Source organism: Falco biarmicus, chromosome 8 (genome assembly GCF_023638135.1).
Source record: "Falco biarmicus isolate bFalBia1 chromosome 8, bFalBia1.pri, whole genome shotgun sequence".
NCBI lineage: Eukaryota > Metazoa > Chordata > Aves > Falconiformes > Falconidae > Falco > Falco biarmicus.
The window spans coordinates 48,632,501-48,647,250 of record NC_079295.1 but is presented as its reverse complement, the minus strand read 5'-3'; the positions used below and the strand labels follow the sequence as shown (position 1 = coordinate 48,647,250).

Below are 14,750 nucleotides of genomic sequence, written 5' to 3'. Positions count from 1 at the left end.
GGCTGCAAGGCCTGAATAACCATCAACGCTAAGCTGAATACTTTCAGTGTGATAGCTAAATCTTCTTCAAGAAGATTTGGAGTGTCACGTCCTTTTCCTCCTTCCACTGCAGAAGGTGTTAACCTCAGGCTTTGCAGAGAGAGGTGCTGCGGCCTATACGGCATTGTGCAACATGGATACCTGATGACCTAGAGAATCCTCCTGTTCCTCCTGGCTAGCTATTAAAGAAATATTAATTTTCTCCAAAGGTTGCAAACATATAGTTAAAAAAGGATATATTAACATGTAAAGATGGCAGAAGCTGATGTATTGAAGATGGAGCAGGCTTAGCGTCTTGGAGCAAGGACTAACTAAATCTATTTGCCCAAGCAAGTACTTCAATGGTGTGCCTCAGGTCTGTTCAAAATAAGATCAGCAGACACTGTTTCTCTTGATTTCTTTTTCAAACATACAGTTAATTATGTCAGTTGTAGTCTACTTAGCTACTCACTGTATCATTGAGTTTGGGAGGCCTTAGAGTAAGAGTGCATGCCCACAGAAGATACAATCACAGTAATTAATGGTAGTAAACAACTGCTTTCATGCCAAATGTTAAAACACCTGTGCCATCTTCAAGACCTAATGAAAAGGGATGAATTAGGTTCACACAAAGTTGTTTGGTAGAACGTGTTTCTCCTTTCCATCCTATAGCCAGATTTTGACGACAAGAGAGTGGGACGGCCAAGATCAATGCTGAGATCCTACCGTCAGCTATCAGTTATTTCACTGACATCCATGAATTCGGACTGCAGTACTCCAAACAAAATTGCTTCAGAAAGGTTGGTTATGAATACAAAACAAATTTTCTTTCAGACCTGGTTTCTTAGTAGTTTCATGGAATGAAACTAAAAGATTTAAAAAAAGGCATTCAAGCACAAAGACCACTAGCAGTCTCTTCAGACTATGCCAACATTATTTTTAACTGTACCTATTACTTCCTCCAGGCTTAAAGCTACAGTGTTTCAACCTTAATAGACAAAATATACTCGACTTTCACTGAAAAAAGTGGCATTTCATTTTCATAAACCAAGTATTTTAAAATGTAAATGACATTTCAAAAAATACAAAGATCCTGGGGGTTTTGCAAGTTTTTCTTTTAACTTAATTAGCATCTTTTTGCTTCTAAAAATTGGAAAGGAAGAGGACAGCCTTTACAAACTTACAAGTAAGGAGGTGGGACATACCAGTAAAGTCTGTTGTAACGTGAAATACTTTGCCTAATATGCTTTAACTGCAGCACTGGGAAACATAGAGACTTTTAAGTTTGAGAGAACATGTATAGGTATATTGACTAGCTTTTTCATCCACAAATGGTTTTGGTCACTTTGTAAATTATCCTTGGGACACTTAGGACTTCTTCCCAAACAAGGTGCATATAAAATTCATCTTGGTGGCCACTGTTCTTTAAACATCTGATCTTCCTTTTTGAGTAGTTCACTTTTAAAAATTAAATAGTCCAAAGGTGTGTAACTAACTTGGAAGTGTTTCTTCTGAAGATATCCCTGTATATTGCATGCTTGACTGTCAGTTCATTGTTTTTTTACTTAATTTTTCTGAGATGTCTAACAAAGATATGTAGTATCATACATTATGAGGTGTCCCAGGCTGCTCTTCCTGCCCCTCAGCTTCCACCCAGGACAGGAAGGCTGTAGCACACAAACATGAGCTGTGTCACATCTGCCAGCCCCACGTCTCTAGTAAAGCAGGACACCTCCTGTGGAACCAGCCAACATTTAACCAGCTCAGTCATGCACCTATTTTTAGTTCTTATGATGCTCATTTGTTTCTAGGAAGCATGGGTCAACAAATTCACCATACTACTTGATTTATCAATTTTTATGTTCAAAATAAGTTCAGCCTCATGTTCAATAGGCTAATTACACCAGCAAAGAAGAGAATAAAGCCAGCACCTATTTAATATTTTTTATTTGGTGGGGGTTTTTGGTTTGGTTTTGGTTGTTTTTGTTTTGGTTTGGTGGTTGTTGTTGTTTTAAATGAAAAAATAGCCCATTTCTTAAACTGTAAAAACTAGAGGAAGACAGAAGGGAGATTTTATTATTATTTTTTTTAATCACTGTGTATACACATTGTTGTCCAATATGGTGAAATAAATAGGAGGATGCATTTAAAACACGACAATAAATAGTAATACTCTGTTCTACTGTTTTCAACAACCAAAATAGCATGTTTTCTTCCAGCACCAGCACCACACATGAACTTGCCATAAGAGCTCTAACTGTTTAGTTTAGGTTCTTATGCTAATGCACAAATCTTTAAAAAGGGTTTTTCACTCCTGTTAATATTTTACATTCTTTGCAATGTTTTAAGGTGACATTATACCTCCTGAAGGCATCTTATACCTGAAGGTATCTACAGTTGCCAGCAATGGTTTGCAAGGCTGCATCGAAAGTCAAAGGAATAGATGACCTGCATTTATATTTAATGGGGAAATGACATCAGAATACCAGTGGCTTTTAAAATCCCACTCAGCAACTTGTACTTTTTTCTTTTTCTCCTGCAGCTTTGATCTGGAAGTAGTGCTACCAAAGCAAGTAAAAGCAGAATCAGAGGAGACTGCTCCACAAATTAATCCTCACCCTGAAGTAAAGATGAGAAGGTCCAAAAAAAGAACAAAAAGAAGCAGTGTGGTGTTTGCTGATGAGAAGACAGCACCTGATATTTCTATCTCTGACATGAAATGTGTATGTCACTGAAGTAGCCTTTTATAATCCCTAAAAAAAAAGACATTACTCCTTTGCTTAGGAAAAAGATACCATAAAGAATGCCAGCTTGCCATAAAGGGGAATATGCAGGATGCAGAGATGATCTGCCCTGTCATGAATGAAACCTGCTGCAAGATGCTGAAGAGGAAACAAATCAGTGGCAAAATCAGAACATCTCCACTTGTTTATGATGACAGATAATATAGCCCTGAAACTGCAAATTCTGAAACTTGGTTAGCTTCAAATGGAGTACTGTGCTGGGAGGGTTAAGCTAGCTTTCCTGTGGAGAGGCAATTGACTGTGCTGACATTCCACGGCAGCTCCTTGCAGTCAGGGCTATTTCAAAAGTGATGAGCCTTGTACATTTTGTACCTTGTTGTGGAACATGCAGCTGTTAGGAAATTGCAAGATTGCAAACAGCGCTCCTTAAACGGTGCCAGACTGAGGTTTGGAAGCACTGGCATCTCTCGCTCCATAGATCATCTGAGTGCTTTTATTGCACTGCTAGATCATTAGAATGACTTATATAACTGACATTGAGGTTTGATGGGAGGTTTTTCTGGGGGTACTTAAATTCTCAGGAGACTTTTCTTCTTTTAGTATAAAAAGAAATAATAATAAAAATAATTGAAAGATGTCCTTTGATATACAAGCCCTATCTAAATTAAAATGCGAGGCAATAATAGAATGAAAAAAATTTGGAGGAATTGTCAAAGGCCGAGTGAATTCAGTAGAAAGCTAAGGTTCTTTTGGGAAACAAGGAGAATTTTATGGAGGACTATGATTGTCTTACACCACGTGTCCTCAAGCAAAAGAGAGATACAAAGCACAGTCATGCTCTGAGAAGCATTAATGTATAAAAATAAGCAACGCCTTTATCTTTTGGTTAGATTAGATAACACATACACCTAACTATGGGAATCTCACTGCATATTGAGTTACAGGATTTTCTTTTGCTTCAGAAAAATAGTGACAAGTCTCACAGCAGCCAAGCTGGTTATGTTAATTCAATACGGGAAAATGTTTTCAAAACTTCATTTTACTTTCTAGATCACAGTCAGAGGTGGCTGATGGTACTATTCCAAAGACACAGTAGGAGTCTCATCCTAGAGTTCCAGATTACAGAATCTCTTCTACCTATATTTTTTAGCGTAAGGTTTTTTCTATGTGGCATGAGAAATATTTATCTAGCTATAAACCATCTGCAAAATTGTTACATGTTTTTACCGGGTATGTAGTATTATATATGATACCCATTCTACTGCTTCAAGTTACTTTTATTGTTGGCTCAGAAAAAAAAACCATAAAGAAATCTGGTTAGGCATGATTGCTTATTATTTATTTTCTTCTATGCTTTTCACAAAAGATTATTTTGCTTAGATCTCTGTTGCTCATGTTGTAGTTCATCAGTAATGATATTTTTTTTTATTAAACAGCTGTCAAGGAAATATGAGTTCATGAGTGACACCAACCTCTCAGAACATGTAGTGGCACCTCAGAAAACATCTGTCCTCAAGCAGATGAGTTCTGTCAGTCGTTCTATGCCAACGATCCCAGGTAAGCTGCTTACAGTAAGCTGGGACCTCTGCAGTTCTTTATTACTACAAGAAAACAGCAGTAAAGGGTCTGTTCTAAGCAGGGCAGGTAGCTCTCTGTGTGGCTCTGTGCCAAAGATCAGAATTTAAGTGTGTGTTGAGCCTGTGAAGCTGGACTGCTGGTCCTGCTTGGTTACACTGTGCTGCCTAGTGCTAACGTGCAAAATCTGGCAGTGTTACTTGTGGAGCTCTGAATTTTGCTTCCTTTGCATAGTGCGGGCATTCCCCCTGCTTTGAAAGAGGCAGGGTTTATTCATCTCCCTGGCTTTGCAGGGTCTCACTTACAAGAAGCATGGGCTCCTGCAGTCTGCCCTCACAGCTGAGGGCAGCGTTTGAAACAGGAGGAAATGCTCTGAGCTTTGCTTTGGCAGATGCATGTCCCCAAACGTTGCCCATAGTAGGGTTTCAACTTCTGCTTTTGACATTCAAGAGGAATCTCACAAGGCTCTCTCACGGCAAGAGGGAAGGGAAACAACATAACTGCCCACGAGGAGACTGACAGCTGCGTGATACGGAAAAGGAAAGTGTAGCTGAAGGTGGAACTCAGTTCTGAGCCAGGATGTGAAGAGAAAATGTGCCCTATTCCAATATTCTTTACCTGCTACTTCTTCCATATCACATCCTGCTTCTTACTTTATCTGTCCCTCTCATTGTCCCTGCCTTTCCAGATACCTGTAATGGACACTTTGCACAACCCAACAGACTGTCACAGCTCACTTCTTTTTCATGCATGCATCTGGGTTTTTTCTTCTTTGACCAGACTGGTTCATTTTTTTTTTCACTCTTCAGTTTCAGTGTAATGAATTTTAGTGTTTCCCCATACTTATTTTTGTATTCTAAGGATATAGTTTAAAAATGTCTCCTTTCTAGTAACTGCAGTAGTTTGTTGCGTGGAATTCTGCTTTGTCTTACACTTTGGCTCTCCTTTTGTGGGTTTGTTTTGTGCAACCACTGTTTCTCTTTTAAAGGATTAACTCTGTCTGTCTGCCCTGTGGCACCTGATGAAATAATTGCATCACATAGGTTGAGTCAACCAGTGTTTCCTTCCACCTCAGATGGTGAGAAGAAAACCTTCAAAAAAAAGAAAGTGAACCAGCTATTTAAAACAATGGTAAGTTCTCTGGGGTGGGGGTGGGGAAGAAAGTGTTACCTCTTTAAAAAGTCTATGCTCTGAAAATTATGTCATTAAAAAAATAATCACAATTTTAATTTTTATTACTTCTCTCGTCAGAGAGAGGAGTGGATGCTCTATAGAGATGCAAAAATTTGCTTCTGCTCGTGCTCTGTGGAATGCACAGGTACAGCTGCACGTTTGAGGCAGGCTCGGCACGCAGTTCCGCGCGTGCACCACGAGAGGTCTCGTGTGACCGACTGATTTTGCTCTCATTTGCTTTCGATCACGTTTATTAGCAAAAGAGGAAAGCAATTAATTGTTTCTTGTTCGGTTTAATTACATGGGGCAGCTAGCCCTAGCATCAGGGCAAGGTCAGCACAGCATCTATAGCAAAGCGCGCACAGGGTGAGGCAGTTCTGAGGTCAGAGTTGCTTATTTGAAAGTAGAAATTGTGGCTTACCCTGGAGACGTTACTGCAGCCTAAAGCAGGTTATCTTCATTTAATGTAGGAAAACGTTCACGGATTTCTGCAGAAATTTCACAAAATTAAAACTATTATATTTAATTTGGTATTTGAAAGGAAACAATTAATATTCAGTGCAGATATGAAAATTCAAAGGTTTTAAAGTCTTTCTGTTGTTTCAGATAGTTGGAGGGTGACAGTGCACATGCTGGTAGCTGCTGATATGCACACTGCATAAGCATTCTGTGGCACTTGTAATATTTTACATGTCAACTTTTTGCTGATCTTTCAAAACAAAGGTTGATTTTTTTTAAATATTTTTTTTTCACCCCTCTGGTGAATAGGTTTAATTTTCATCCATTAGTTTCTGCAGGTTTTTTTTTAAATATAGATGTTGCTCTATGGTCCTTAAAGGCACTCTTTAGGAAAATCTGCATTTAGATGTGTTCATAATTTTGGGATTTTTCTGGCAGGAACAAGAATAACCTGTTAATTTGAAGTCTGTAGGATTTTGCTGATATTCAGTTTATCACATACTTGTTCTGTTCAGACCCAGGAGTAACAGCTCTTCAGCATCTCATGCATTCACCTCAACCTAAAGAGCAAAGGATGAAATGTCCTTTTTTACATGTCTGAAAAAGGACTGAATAAATCTAACAATACATGTGTATAGTGCTTCACAGCGTGATTGGAATCGTGCACAGGTTTAAATGCAGGTTTAAGGTTTTGCAGGACAGACAAAATAATTGCAAATATCCAAGATTTGGTGGACATCTTTTTTTTTCTCGCCACAGCTTTAGGCCACAACCTAGTAATTAGTATACTTATTACTGAATCTAATACAGATGTCATCTTAACATATGGAACTCTGTTTGTTTTTGTGGTTTTTTTTTCCCCCAGCGCATTTCCAAAGTTCTAGAAGATGGAAAACAGTCTGTGGAGCACCATTTCAAATCTTCCTCTACAGATCTGTGATTTGTTCTATTACAAGACCACTTCTCAGCTGAAAATAATTATATACACATACATATTTTAGACGACTGTCAACTCTGAAGAAAGGCACTGATAACATAGATGGCCAACAGAGAATATGAACAATAATACTCATGGGCTCGAAGTTACTCATGATACAGGTACGGGAATAACATCTGAAGAAGATACTCCAGGACCTGGAACAGAAGTTTATCAAGCCTCTGGTTATACAGGTCAAAGGGTATCGTGTGTTCCCTGGTGACAAAACTTGCTCTTAGGAAGAAAGATGTATTAAAAGGCCGTCCGTAATGCTTACTATATAATGTAAGTCACATTCTGTTCTTTTCAAAGAGCATAGAAATCATAGTTTTGTGTAGCTTGTATAGACACGCTGCAGCTGTCTTTAAACTATTGCTGGCAGTGTAGCTAAGGCAACAGATGCCTCAGCACAAAACAGCCACTGACAATTTCCTCTGTGGCTGTAGCTGGATTTACAGTCCTCAGATCCCTGTGCTGCTCCCACCACACTGCTCTGCATCCTCAGTCTTTCTCAGGATGATGTCCATGACTGTGACACCATACACCTGAGTTATTTTCAGAACAGCGGCTATTATGTTGAAAATATGTGCAAAAGTTTATTTACATGTGTACAAATTAAATTGATATTACATCCCGCGGTATGATTTTTAAAAAAAGCTGCATTTTCTGCTGTTCATCAATAAAATGTTTAAAATTTGGTTTATTTGTCTTGAACATTTCTCCCTGAAATCTCTAGATATCATTGTATAACTAGAAATATACGATGGAATTCTAAAGTCCAAGTCTTAGACTTTCAAAATTGATTTTCTTTGTCTCTCCAACTTGTGAGGTAGAGCTGGAAGATAGTGCCTTATCAGCACACAGCTAGGCAGCACTGCAGGTCTGCATCTTGGGATCTTGTTATAACCTGTCAGTTCTTTCTAAAGGCAAGTATGTTATCCAAATATAAAGGTTTCTAAAAGGTGAGTAATCAGTTTCCTTCATTCACCCCTTTGTTTCAGACACCTACATAGGTTTATATTAATTAAATAAAATATGACCATGTATAGTGTTGTGGATGGGAGACTGGCCTTGTTGCCATTTATGTGGATATGGGAAAGACAAGGAGGTTATTGAATTCAAAAGGAACAAGCAATTGTTCCTTGCTGAGTGTTTGAATCAATGGAAAGACACTTTCAGCTTGTTCTAAGCCTAACTATGTCTATAAACACTTCTACGTTCTGCATGAATAATGTATTTAATTAATTTAGACTCTCTTTGCAACTTGTCAGTGTGAAGATGTTTCCTACAGAAATAATTAGCGATTGTTTTTTGTGAGAAGTTTGAAATAATTGTATTGGAACCAATACTGCACACCAAGAAATACTTTTCACTAGAATAACCATAGACAGCAAAACAGTCCAGTTCTGACACGAAGTACAGTGTGTGTTGGCGTGGATACTGATAGATTTTGTTTGTTTGTTTCATTTGCTTTTGACAGCAATTTAATGCTGCTTCTGTGGAAGCACTGAAGAAGAACAAGGCTTTTCTGGGACCCACCCCCCCCCTCAGTTTAACGGGAGGTTATTTGTGAGTGGGAGAAAGTGAAAAGTTGAGGGGTGCATGTTTGACATCTTACTAACCTGGGGGAAGAAAAGGGAGAGTACCCTGGCTGCTCTTCAATGTTATTTGTCCATACACTGAAGAAATATCAAAACATCACAAAATCACAAGTATTTTAAAAGAAAATGTTTGGGTTTACTGGGAAAAAGTAAGAAAAGGTTGACGTAGCAACTGTTTATTCTTTGTGAAGATACCTGTTAAAGTTGTCTTTTGCTTACTGTATCTTGCAGATATATTTTCATGTAAGAGTGGGATAAAAGAGTTTTAGCTCAAGCTGTTGTTATAAATTACAATTACCATGATTCAAAATCATAATTAAAAAAGTACAAAGAATGGAAGGGAAGGAAGAACCCAGAAACAAATACCAGGAAGGCAGGAGCACAATAGCAAAAGTTGGCAAAAGGAAATTTGGCGCTGTGTTTAGCTAGTGGCTCAAGATACAGGCTTGTGTTTTGTTCAGATTTTAGTATAATTTTTGATGAAGAGTTTGGATTTGCACACAATTTACCAAATACCAGGAAAAATCTTATTAGTTATCCCACATCACAGATTGTCCTTTTCTTGCCAGACCAGTTTTGGATCTGTTTCAAGCTTGAAATTATGTAAATCAACTCTGTGCAGAAAAGCAAGATTAACCAAGAAAAATAACTGCCAAAACAGGCCCTATGTGGATCTGGAATTTTAAGGATGTTTGGACAACAAGGTCCAGCCATTCACAAGTTTCCAAAAACTGTGGATACTCACATTTAGTTCAAAAAAACAACATAGCATGAAGAACAAGTGATGTGCTGGGATAATAAAGTGCAAGTATGGCAATCTGGCAACAGCTGTTTAAAAATGTAAATCAGCACTGATTATTGTAATTTCTGTCAGACGCTAACCAGGCCTTTGGTTCAGTATGCAGAGGGACATCACTCGGGCGGCACAGAGCCTGTGTATTTGACATTCTTTGAGGTGAAGCACAAAGGGGAGAAATTTACTCCAGGACAGGGTCGGGCTTTGGCTGCTGTCCCAGGGAATGCATGAAGCAGGGGTGGTGTCACCTGTCACCTCAACAGTCCCGCCGCCTCACACCCTGCAAGGTCAGAAAAGCATTTCTGGGTACAACAGTTTCATGCGCCTTCTGTATCACAGTTGGTTTCACCTCTTTCAAGATGTTTGAAATAGTCTGGGCAATAACAGTCTGGCTTTGGGGATTGCATGGCACTAAGCCGGTGGTTGCATAGTGTGAGTCTGTAATAATTTGTTTTGCATGCGGTAGGAAAGACTGCATGTGCAGCTCAGATTTTACGTGCTGAGCTGTAGAATTTAAGACGCATTTAAGCTGCATGCCATGTATGTTCAGCTGGCTAGGTGTCTGAATTTTAGGCACAGGCACCAGAGCTTTCTCTCTCATAGAGTGCAACTTGGGTGTTGGTGCAGAGTGGTCTCCTTCCTGAAGAGCCCTGTGCCAGTGCAGCCCCAGGTCTGGCCCCAGGCGGCAAACGTTAGCGTTCTGCTACATCAGGTTGTTCTGGAGCATTAACTAACGGGTATCCTGCCTGCCCTTCTTTGTGCCATGTCACAAACTGTCCAAATCCTTGTTATGAAATGATGATTTAGTATTCATTTTTTTGTGGGGATTCCAATGCTTTTAAAATTTCAATAAAAATTAGCTGCTGTAAGCTATAGGAAGATGTTCAGAATATAAGTCAGTACGGATCAAGCTTCTGAGCAAGAAGGAGAGTTTTATTAAAGATTTTATAGACCTTAGGAATGCATTGTCTTCTTGAACTGAGAATTAATGTGTGATAGACCTGTGTATTTGTTGCAGGTACTGCTTGACATTGAACTTTCTGCCTGTAGCATGTTTTTTATTAGACAATGGAAATTGTGGTTTAGTAGAATCATGGAATGGTTTGGGTTGGATCTTAAAAGGTTGGGTTGGACCTTAAAGATCATCTAGTTCCAACCCCCGGTGGGGGTAATGTGTGCCATATTGCTTATTGTGCATGGAGTCCACAGACACATTAGGCACCATTGGATCTCGGTTTTCATTTTCCTTGTTGATATTGTTTGGTCTGGTGTTTGGCTTTTTCTCTAGTTTTTAGATTTGTTTCATCAAGTCTGTGACCTTTATTTAAAGACTACTAAGGCAGGTTTTTCACTCTGTCTTGACACACCCTGGGCTTGTTTGGGAGAGAGAGAAGACTGGATTTATTTATAATTTCAGAAGTGCAGAATTTTAAATTAACAGTTTTCCCTTTTCTGGCTTCTTCATAGCTGATAAAAGGTCACAACAAAGAATTAATGCAGACCAAGCAGTATGTTGAACTAAAAGCAGTACAACATTGTGCAAGTAGATTTTCCTGGATGTGTTACTAATGCATCACATGAACAGAAGCCTTAGTAGTGTAGAAGACTGAGAGTCTGCAATGTGTCCAGTTTCATTATGTTTAAATTAAAGCAACCTTGTGCCATCCTGGCCTCTGAAATACAGAACTCATATAATCAACATGGTGGACTATTTTTCTTTCCATATGAGATTTGAGGTACAGAGGCAGTTTGCGCCCACAATTACTAATACAAGGAAGCTGTAACAGTGGCAAATTTTCCTCAGTGTGGAGGACATCAGGTGTTTAGAATGGTAATGAGAATTTTTTTACCACCAGCTACTATATTCTACTCAGTGTTTTCAGGCAGCAGCTGTATTACTGTACAAACTAGCTGAAGAGCAGTGCCTAACCTGAACTGGCAAAGAGCAACAAACCTGCACCAAGCGCTTGTTCACAGCTCTTAGGAAAGCAGGGAATGGGTAGACAGGTTAATGCTTTTGTGTCATGTTACTACAGTTACTGAAATTTCAATGACAAAATGCATTCAGAGATTGAGTTGCTCTCTTTAACCCATTTGATATTCATGGCTTTTGTTGTTTGGCTGTTTTGCTGCTTGCTTTGTTGCTAGTGGCAATGATGGAGCAAATTCTTTCATTCAAAATTAGTTGAAATTACATGCAAGGAATCCTGCAAGAAAAAAAAAAATAAAATAGAATGATGATGGGAAACTGCTGAGAAAGTGGACTTACCTGATTGACTGGATTAGTTTGAGCATGAAGTCTCACAGCAGTTCAATAACTAATGGCTGGTAAATCACACTAGTACCATCTATACCCAGAGTCATAGTAAGATTTTATATTGTTTGCAATAATAAGCCAAAGTTTCTGCTTTGGACTAGCACAAATCCCAAGTACAATAAGTATTTTATTTATACAGATTCCGAATCAAATTTGCTTACTAATGTCATAGTATTGCAGCAGCTATATCATGTCTGCCTGATGATCAAGGGGGTTTTATTTCAGCCCCAGTTAGAGCACTGGAAGTATCTTTGCAATAATGGTGTAACTTAAATCACTAAAAGCTTGTCAAGCTCCCAGGTAGGTCTGTTCCACCTTGGTCATTGGATGAGGGCACTTTTAAAGAAGAGAAGCTGTTAAACATGTTTTTAAAATAGCAAGGTAGGACAGAAGATGATGATTTTGTTTCTTATTGTCTGGTTTCTGTTTAAGTCAGCCGAGGTCCAGGAGTTGTGTTTAAAGCCATCTAATCACATAATTTTCTACGCTAACTTGCTTTTCTGTTTTGAAAGATTTTAGGTTAACTGCCATGAAAAGACCAAAAGACTCTTCTTTGTTCCAGCTTCAGTGTAATCTATTTAATGGATGAAACATTTATCCCAGAGACTGGTTCCATATATGCTGACATCAGCGGGAATCATCTAGACCAAGGGCATTCTGTTTAAAACAACAGCACAGGTCAAATCTCCAGTGTAGGAAAATAAAAGGAATAACTTAGCCAAACACAGGATCCTTCTCATGTAGAACTCAAGAAAATTCAGCCAATTTAAAGCCAAATTGTCCTGTGCATCATCCCTTAAAAAAAAAAAAATCTGAGGAGGGAGGAAGAAGAAAGAACTTAAAGATCCTTTCCCTTATTAATTTTTGGAGGTGGGTATCTCCATCTTGTTAGGTAAATGTTTTTTTTTTTTCCTGAGAAATATGGAAGCCTCGATGAAAAAAGCTTGCAGCCATTTCCTATCCTGGATGCCTTGGAGCAGTCACTAGTATTTACTTATATTTCCTTCCCAGAACTGACCTCCTACTTGCTCTTAGTGTTCACAGTCCTTTATAGAGGGAACATTGTAAGGAGATCAGCATTGGCAATATTTACTGCTATGGGGTGAGAAGAGTAGCTGTTCTTTATTGACTCAGCCTGCAATCTGCTATGCTGATTTGCTATCATGGTGCAGTGTGTGCTAAAGATTAACACTGTAAACGAACGATTGGCTCTGCAAACAAACCTCGGGTAGGCCATGGTTTTCATAAACTGTAAAAGGTTAGATAAATTTAATCATGGCTTTAAAGTGAGGATAGTTTGATCTGATTGGGTTTTGGATAGAATAATTCCTTTTCAGTGTAGTTTTTTGTCTTCCAGGATAGCAGAAAGCTCCACTGTGCTATCAGTCATCTTTCACGTGGCTGACCCTAGAATTAAGACAGCCACCCACCATGAGTCGGTGCTGTAACAAATACAGTTTCTGTGTTAATGATTTTTACGTGAGTGTTTGTTTGTGCTGCAGCTCCGTATGCCCCAATAAGCATGTGGGTATTCCACCTGCATTTACTAACAGGTTCATGTGAGAGGCTTGAACATACTCATTCACGGTTAACACTTCATAGGCCTTCCCATTAGCTGGAATTAGTTCAGCTGATGGTAGGTGGCTGTTGATGGTGTTACTATGTGTTTAAGTGGTGACTGATTCAAAAGGCACAGGAAAGGTGATGGGGATCAGAAAACAGTCATTTAAACTCTCCGTGCCCTGGGTTGGCCAGCCAGCAGCCAAAAGAAGAGAGTTATTTAGGTAAAGTAGTAGGAATCTTGCACTGTTGTTGGAACTAGACAAAGTCTAAAAAGCTCCATGTTTGACAGATATTTTGAGGGAAGATTTTCCCCAGAATGTTTGTTCATACATTCATATACATAAGAAAACAGCCACGGAGAGAGTTGCTTTAGATGCAGCTCTTTTATCTGGGAATATTGTCTTTAATCATATAATAACGCATGTTAGGGTTGGGTACCTGGATTCTGCAAATACCGAGGAATGTGAAGTCTTCACTACACAACTGCAGTTGCTTTGACACGCTCCGCAATGCCTGAGCAGCGCTGTGACACGCTCAGTAGTACTGATGCATGATGCCTTATTGGTACAATCTTTCTAACAACGCAAGGCACAAAAACAGTTCTATTGCAGATAAGTACCGGAAAACAGAAGAGCCGAGGAAACAAACCTAAAAGAATAAGTCTCTGAACTTATGAGAACTTCTGCACAGAATTTCTCAAAGTAAATGGAGGATTCTAATATGAAAAATTAAAAATGTTTACATACCATTGGTTACTTTTTCAGATCTCAGAATTACAAATCTAGATCTATGTAATAGTTTTAAGGGGACAGTGATCATGCCGGTATAAAAACTTCTTACTGATGAATTTACCTCTAGGGCAGATCCCGACTAATTCGATACATTTTCAAAAAAGTCACTAGGGGGAGATCGGCAGTTGCAATACTTCGCCCACAGACCAGAACGCCAACCAGGTACCCGGAAAACCAAAGTGGAGCAACTGGAAGCGCAAGAATTATTAACACTGTAAATCATCCTGTTCACAAGCTAGATGATTTTAGTTTACTGCAGTTAAACCCTGGTTACATTAAAGCAACCTAAAGTTTATCTATGGCTGGGTGAGTCCGTAGAGTAATTCACTGTGCTTGTACCAATTTGCTTATCAGTTTTAGTTGCTAATTAATTTTCCCCAAGTGTTTATGTTGTGCCAAGTACCAAATGGTGTAGAACACTGTGAAAAAAACATTAAAGAAAGGGAAGTTATGTTTTCTGAAAAATCCTTTGTTCTACAATGTCTTTTCAATGAGATCCCCATGTAAATTGTGGAGTGAGAGGAGCTGATTTATCCATAAAAGCAAAGACCTTCATGCCAAAATCTGACTGAAAAAGAAGTATTTCATTGAAATGCACCAGAATTTAAACTTAATGGGTTTTGGAAAGGTGTACAGGTTAATTTCCTTGGTAAAAACAATTGGTGTTCATACACCACCTCGTTTGATTTTAGCACTGTTTATCTCTAGTATAAATGAACTGTTAGTGGCAAGCAGAG

The 14,750-nt window shown here is 38.8% G+C and overlaps 1 protein-coding gene across 2 annotated transcripts in view; it reads left to right on the top strand.

The window, feature by feature from the left end:
• Nucleotides 1–7,643, top strand: part of DOCK2 (dedicator of cytokinesis 2) — a 197,751-nt gene extending 190,108 nt beyond the window's left edge. For both annotated transcript variants that reach the window (XM_056348606.1, XM_056348605.1), the window contains exons 48-52: nucleotides 691–818; nucleotides 2,561–2,741; nucleotides 4,199–4,319; nucleotides 5,326–5,468; nucleotides 6,835–7,643. In XM_056348606.1, coding sequence (XP_056204581.1) covers nucleotides 691–818; nucleotides 2,561–2,741; nucleotides 4,199–4,319; nucleotides 5,326–5,468; nucleotides 6,835–6,909 — 648 coding nt within the window. In that variant the 3' untranslated portion in view covers nucleotides 6,910–7,643. The remainder of the gene's footprint in view (nucleotides 1–690; nucleotides 819–2,560; nucleotides 2,742–4,198; nucleotides 4,320–5,325; nucleotides 5,469–6,834) is intronic.
• Nucleotides 7,644–14,750: the final 7,107 nt, after the last annotated feature.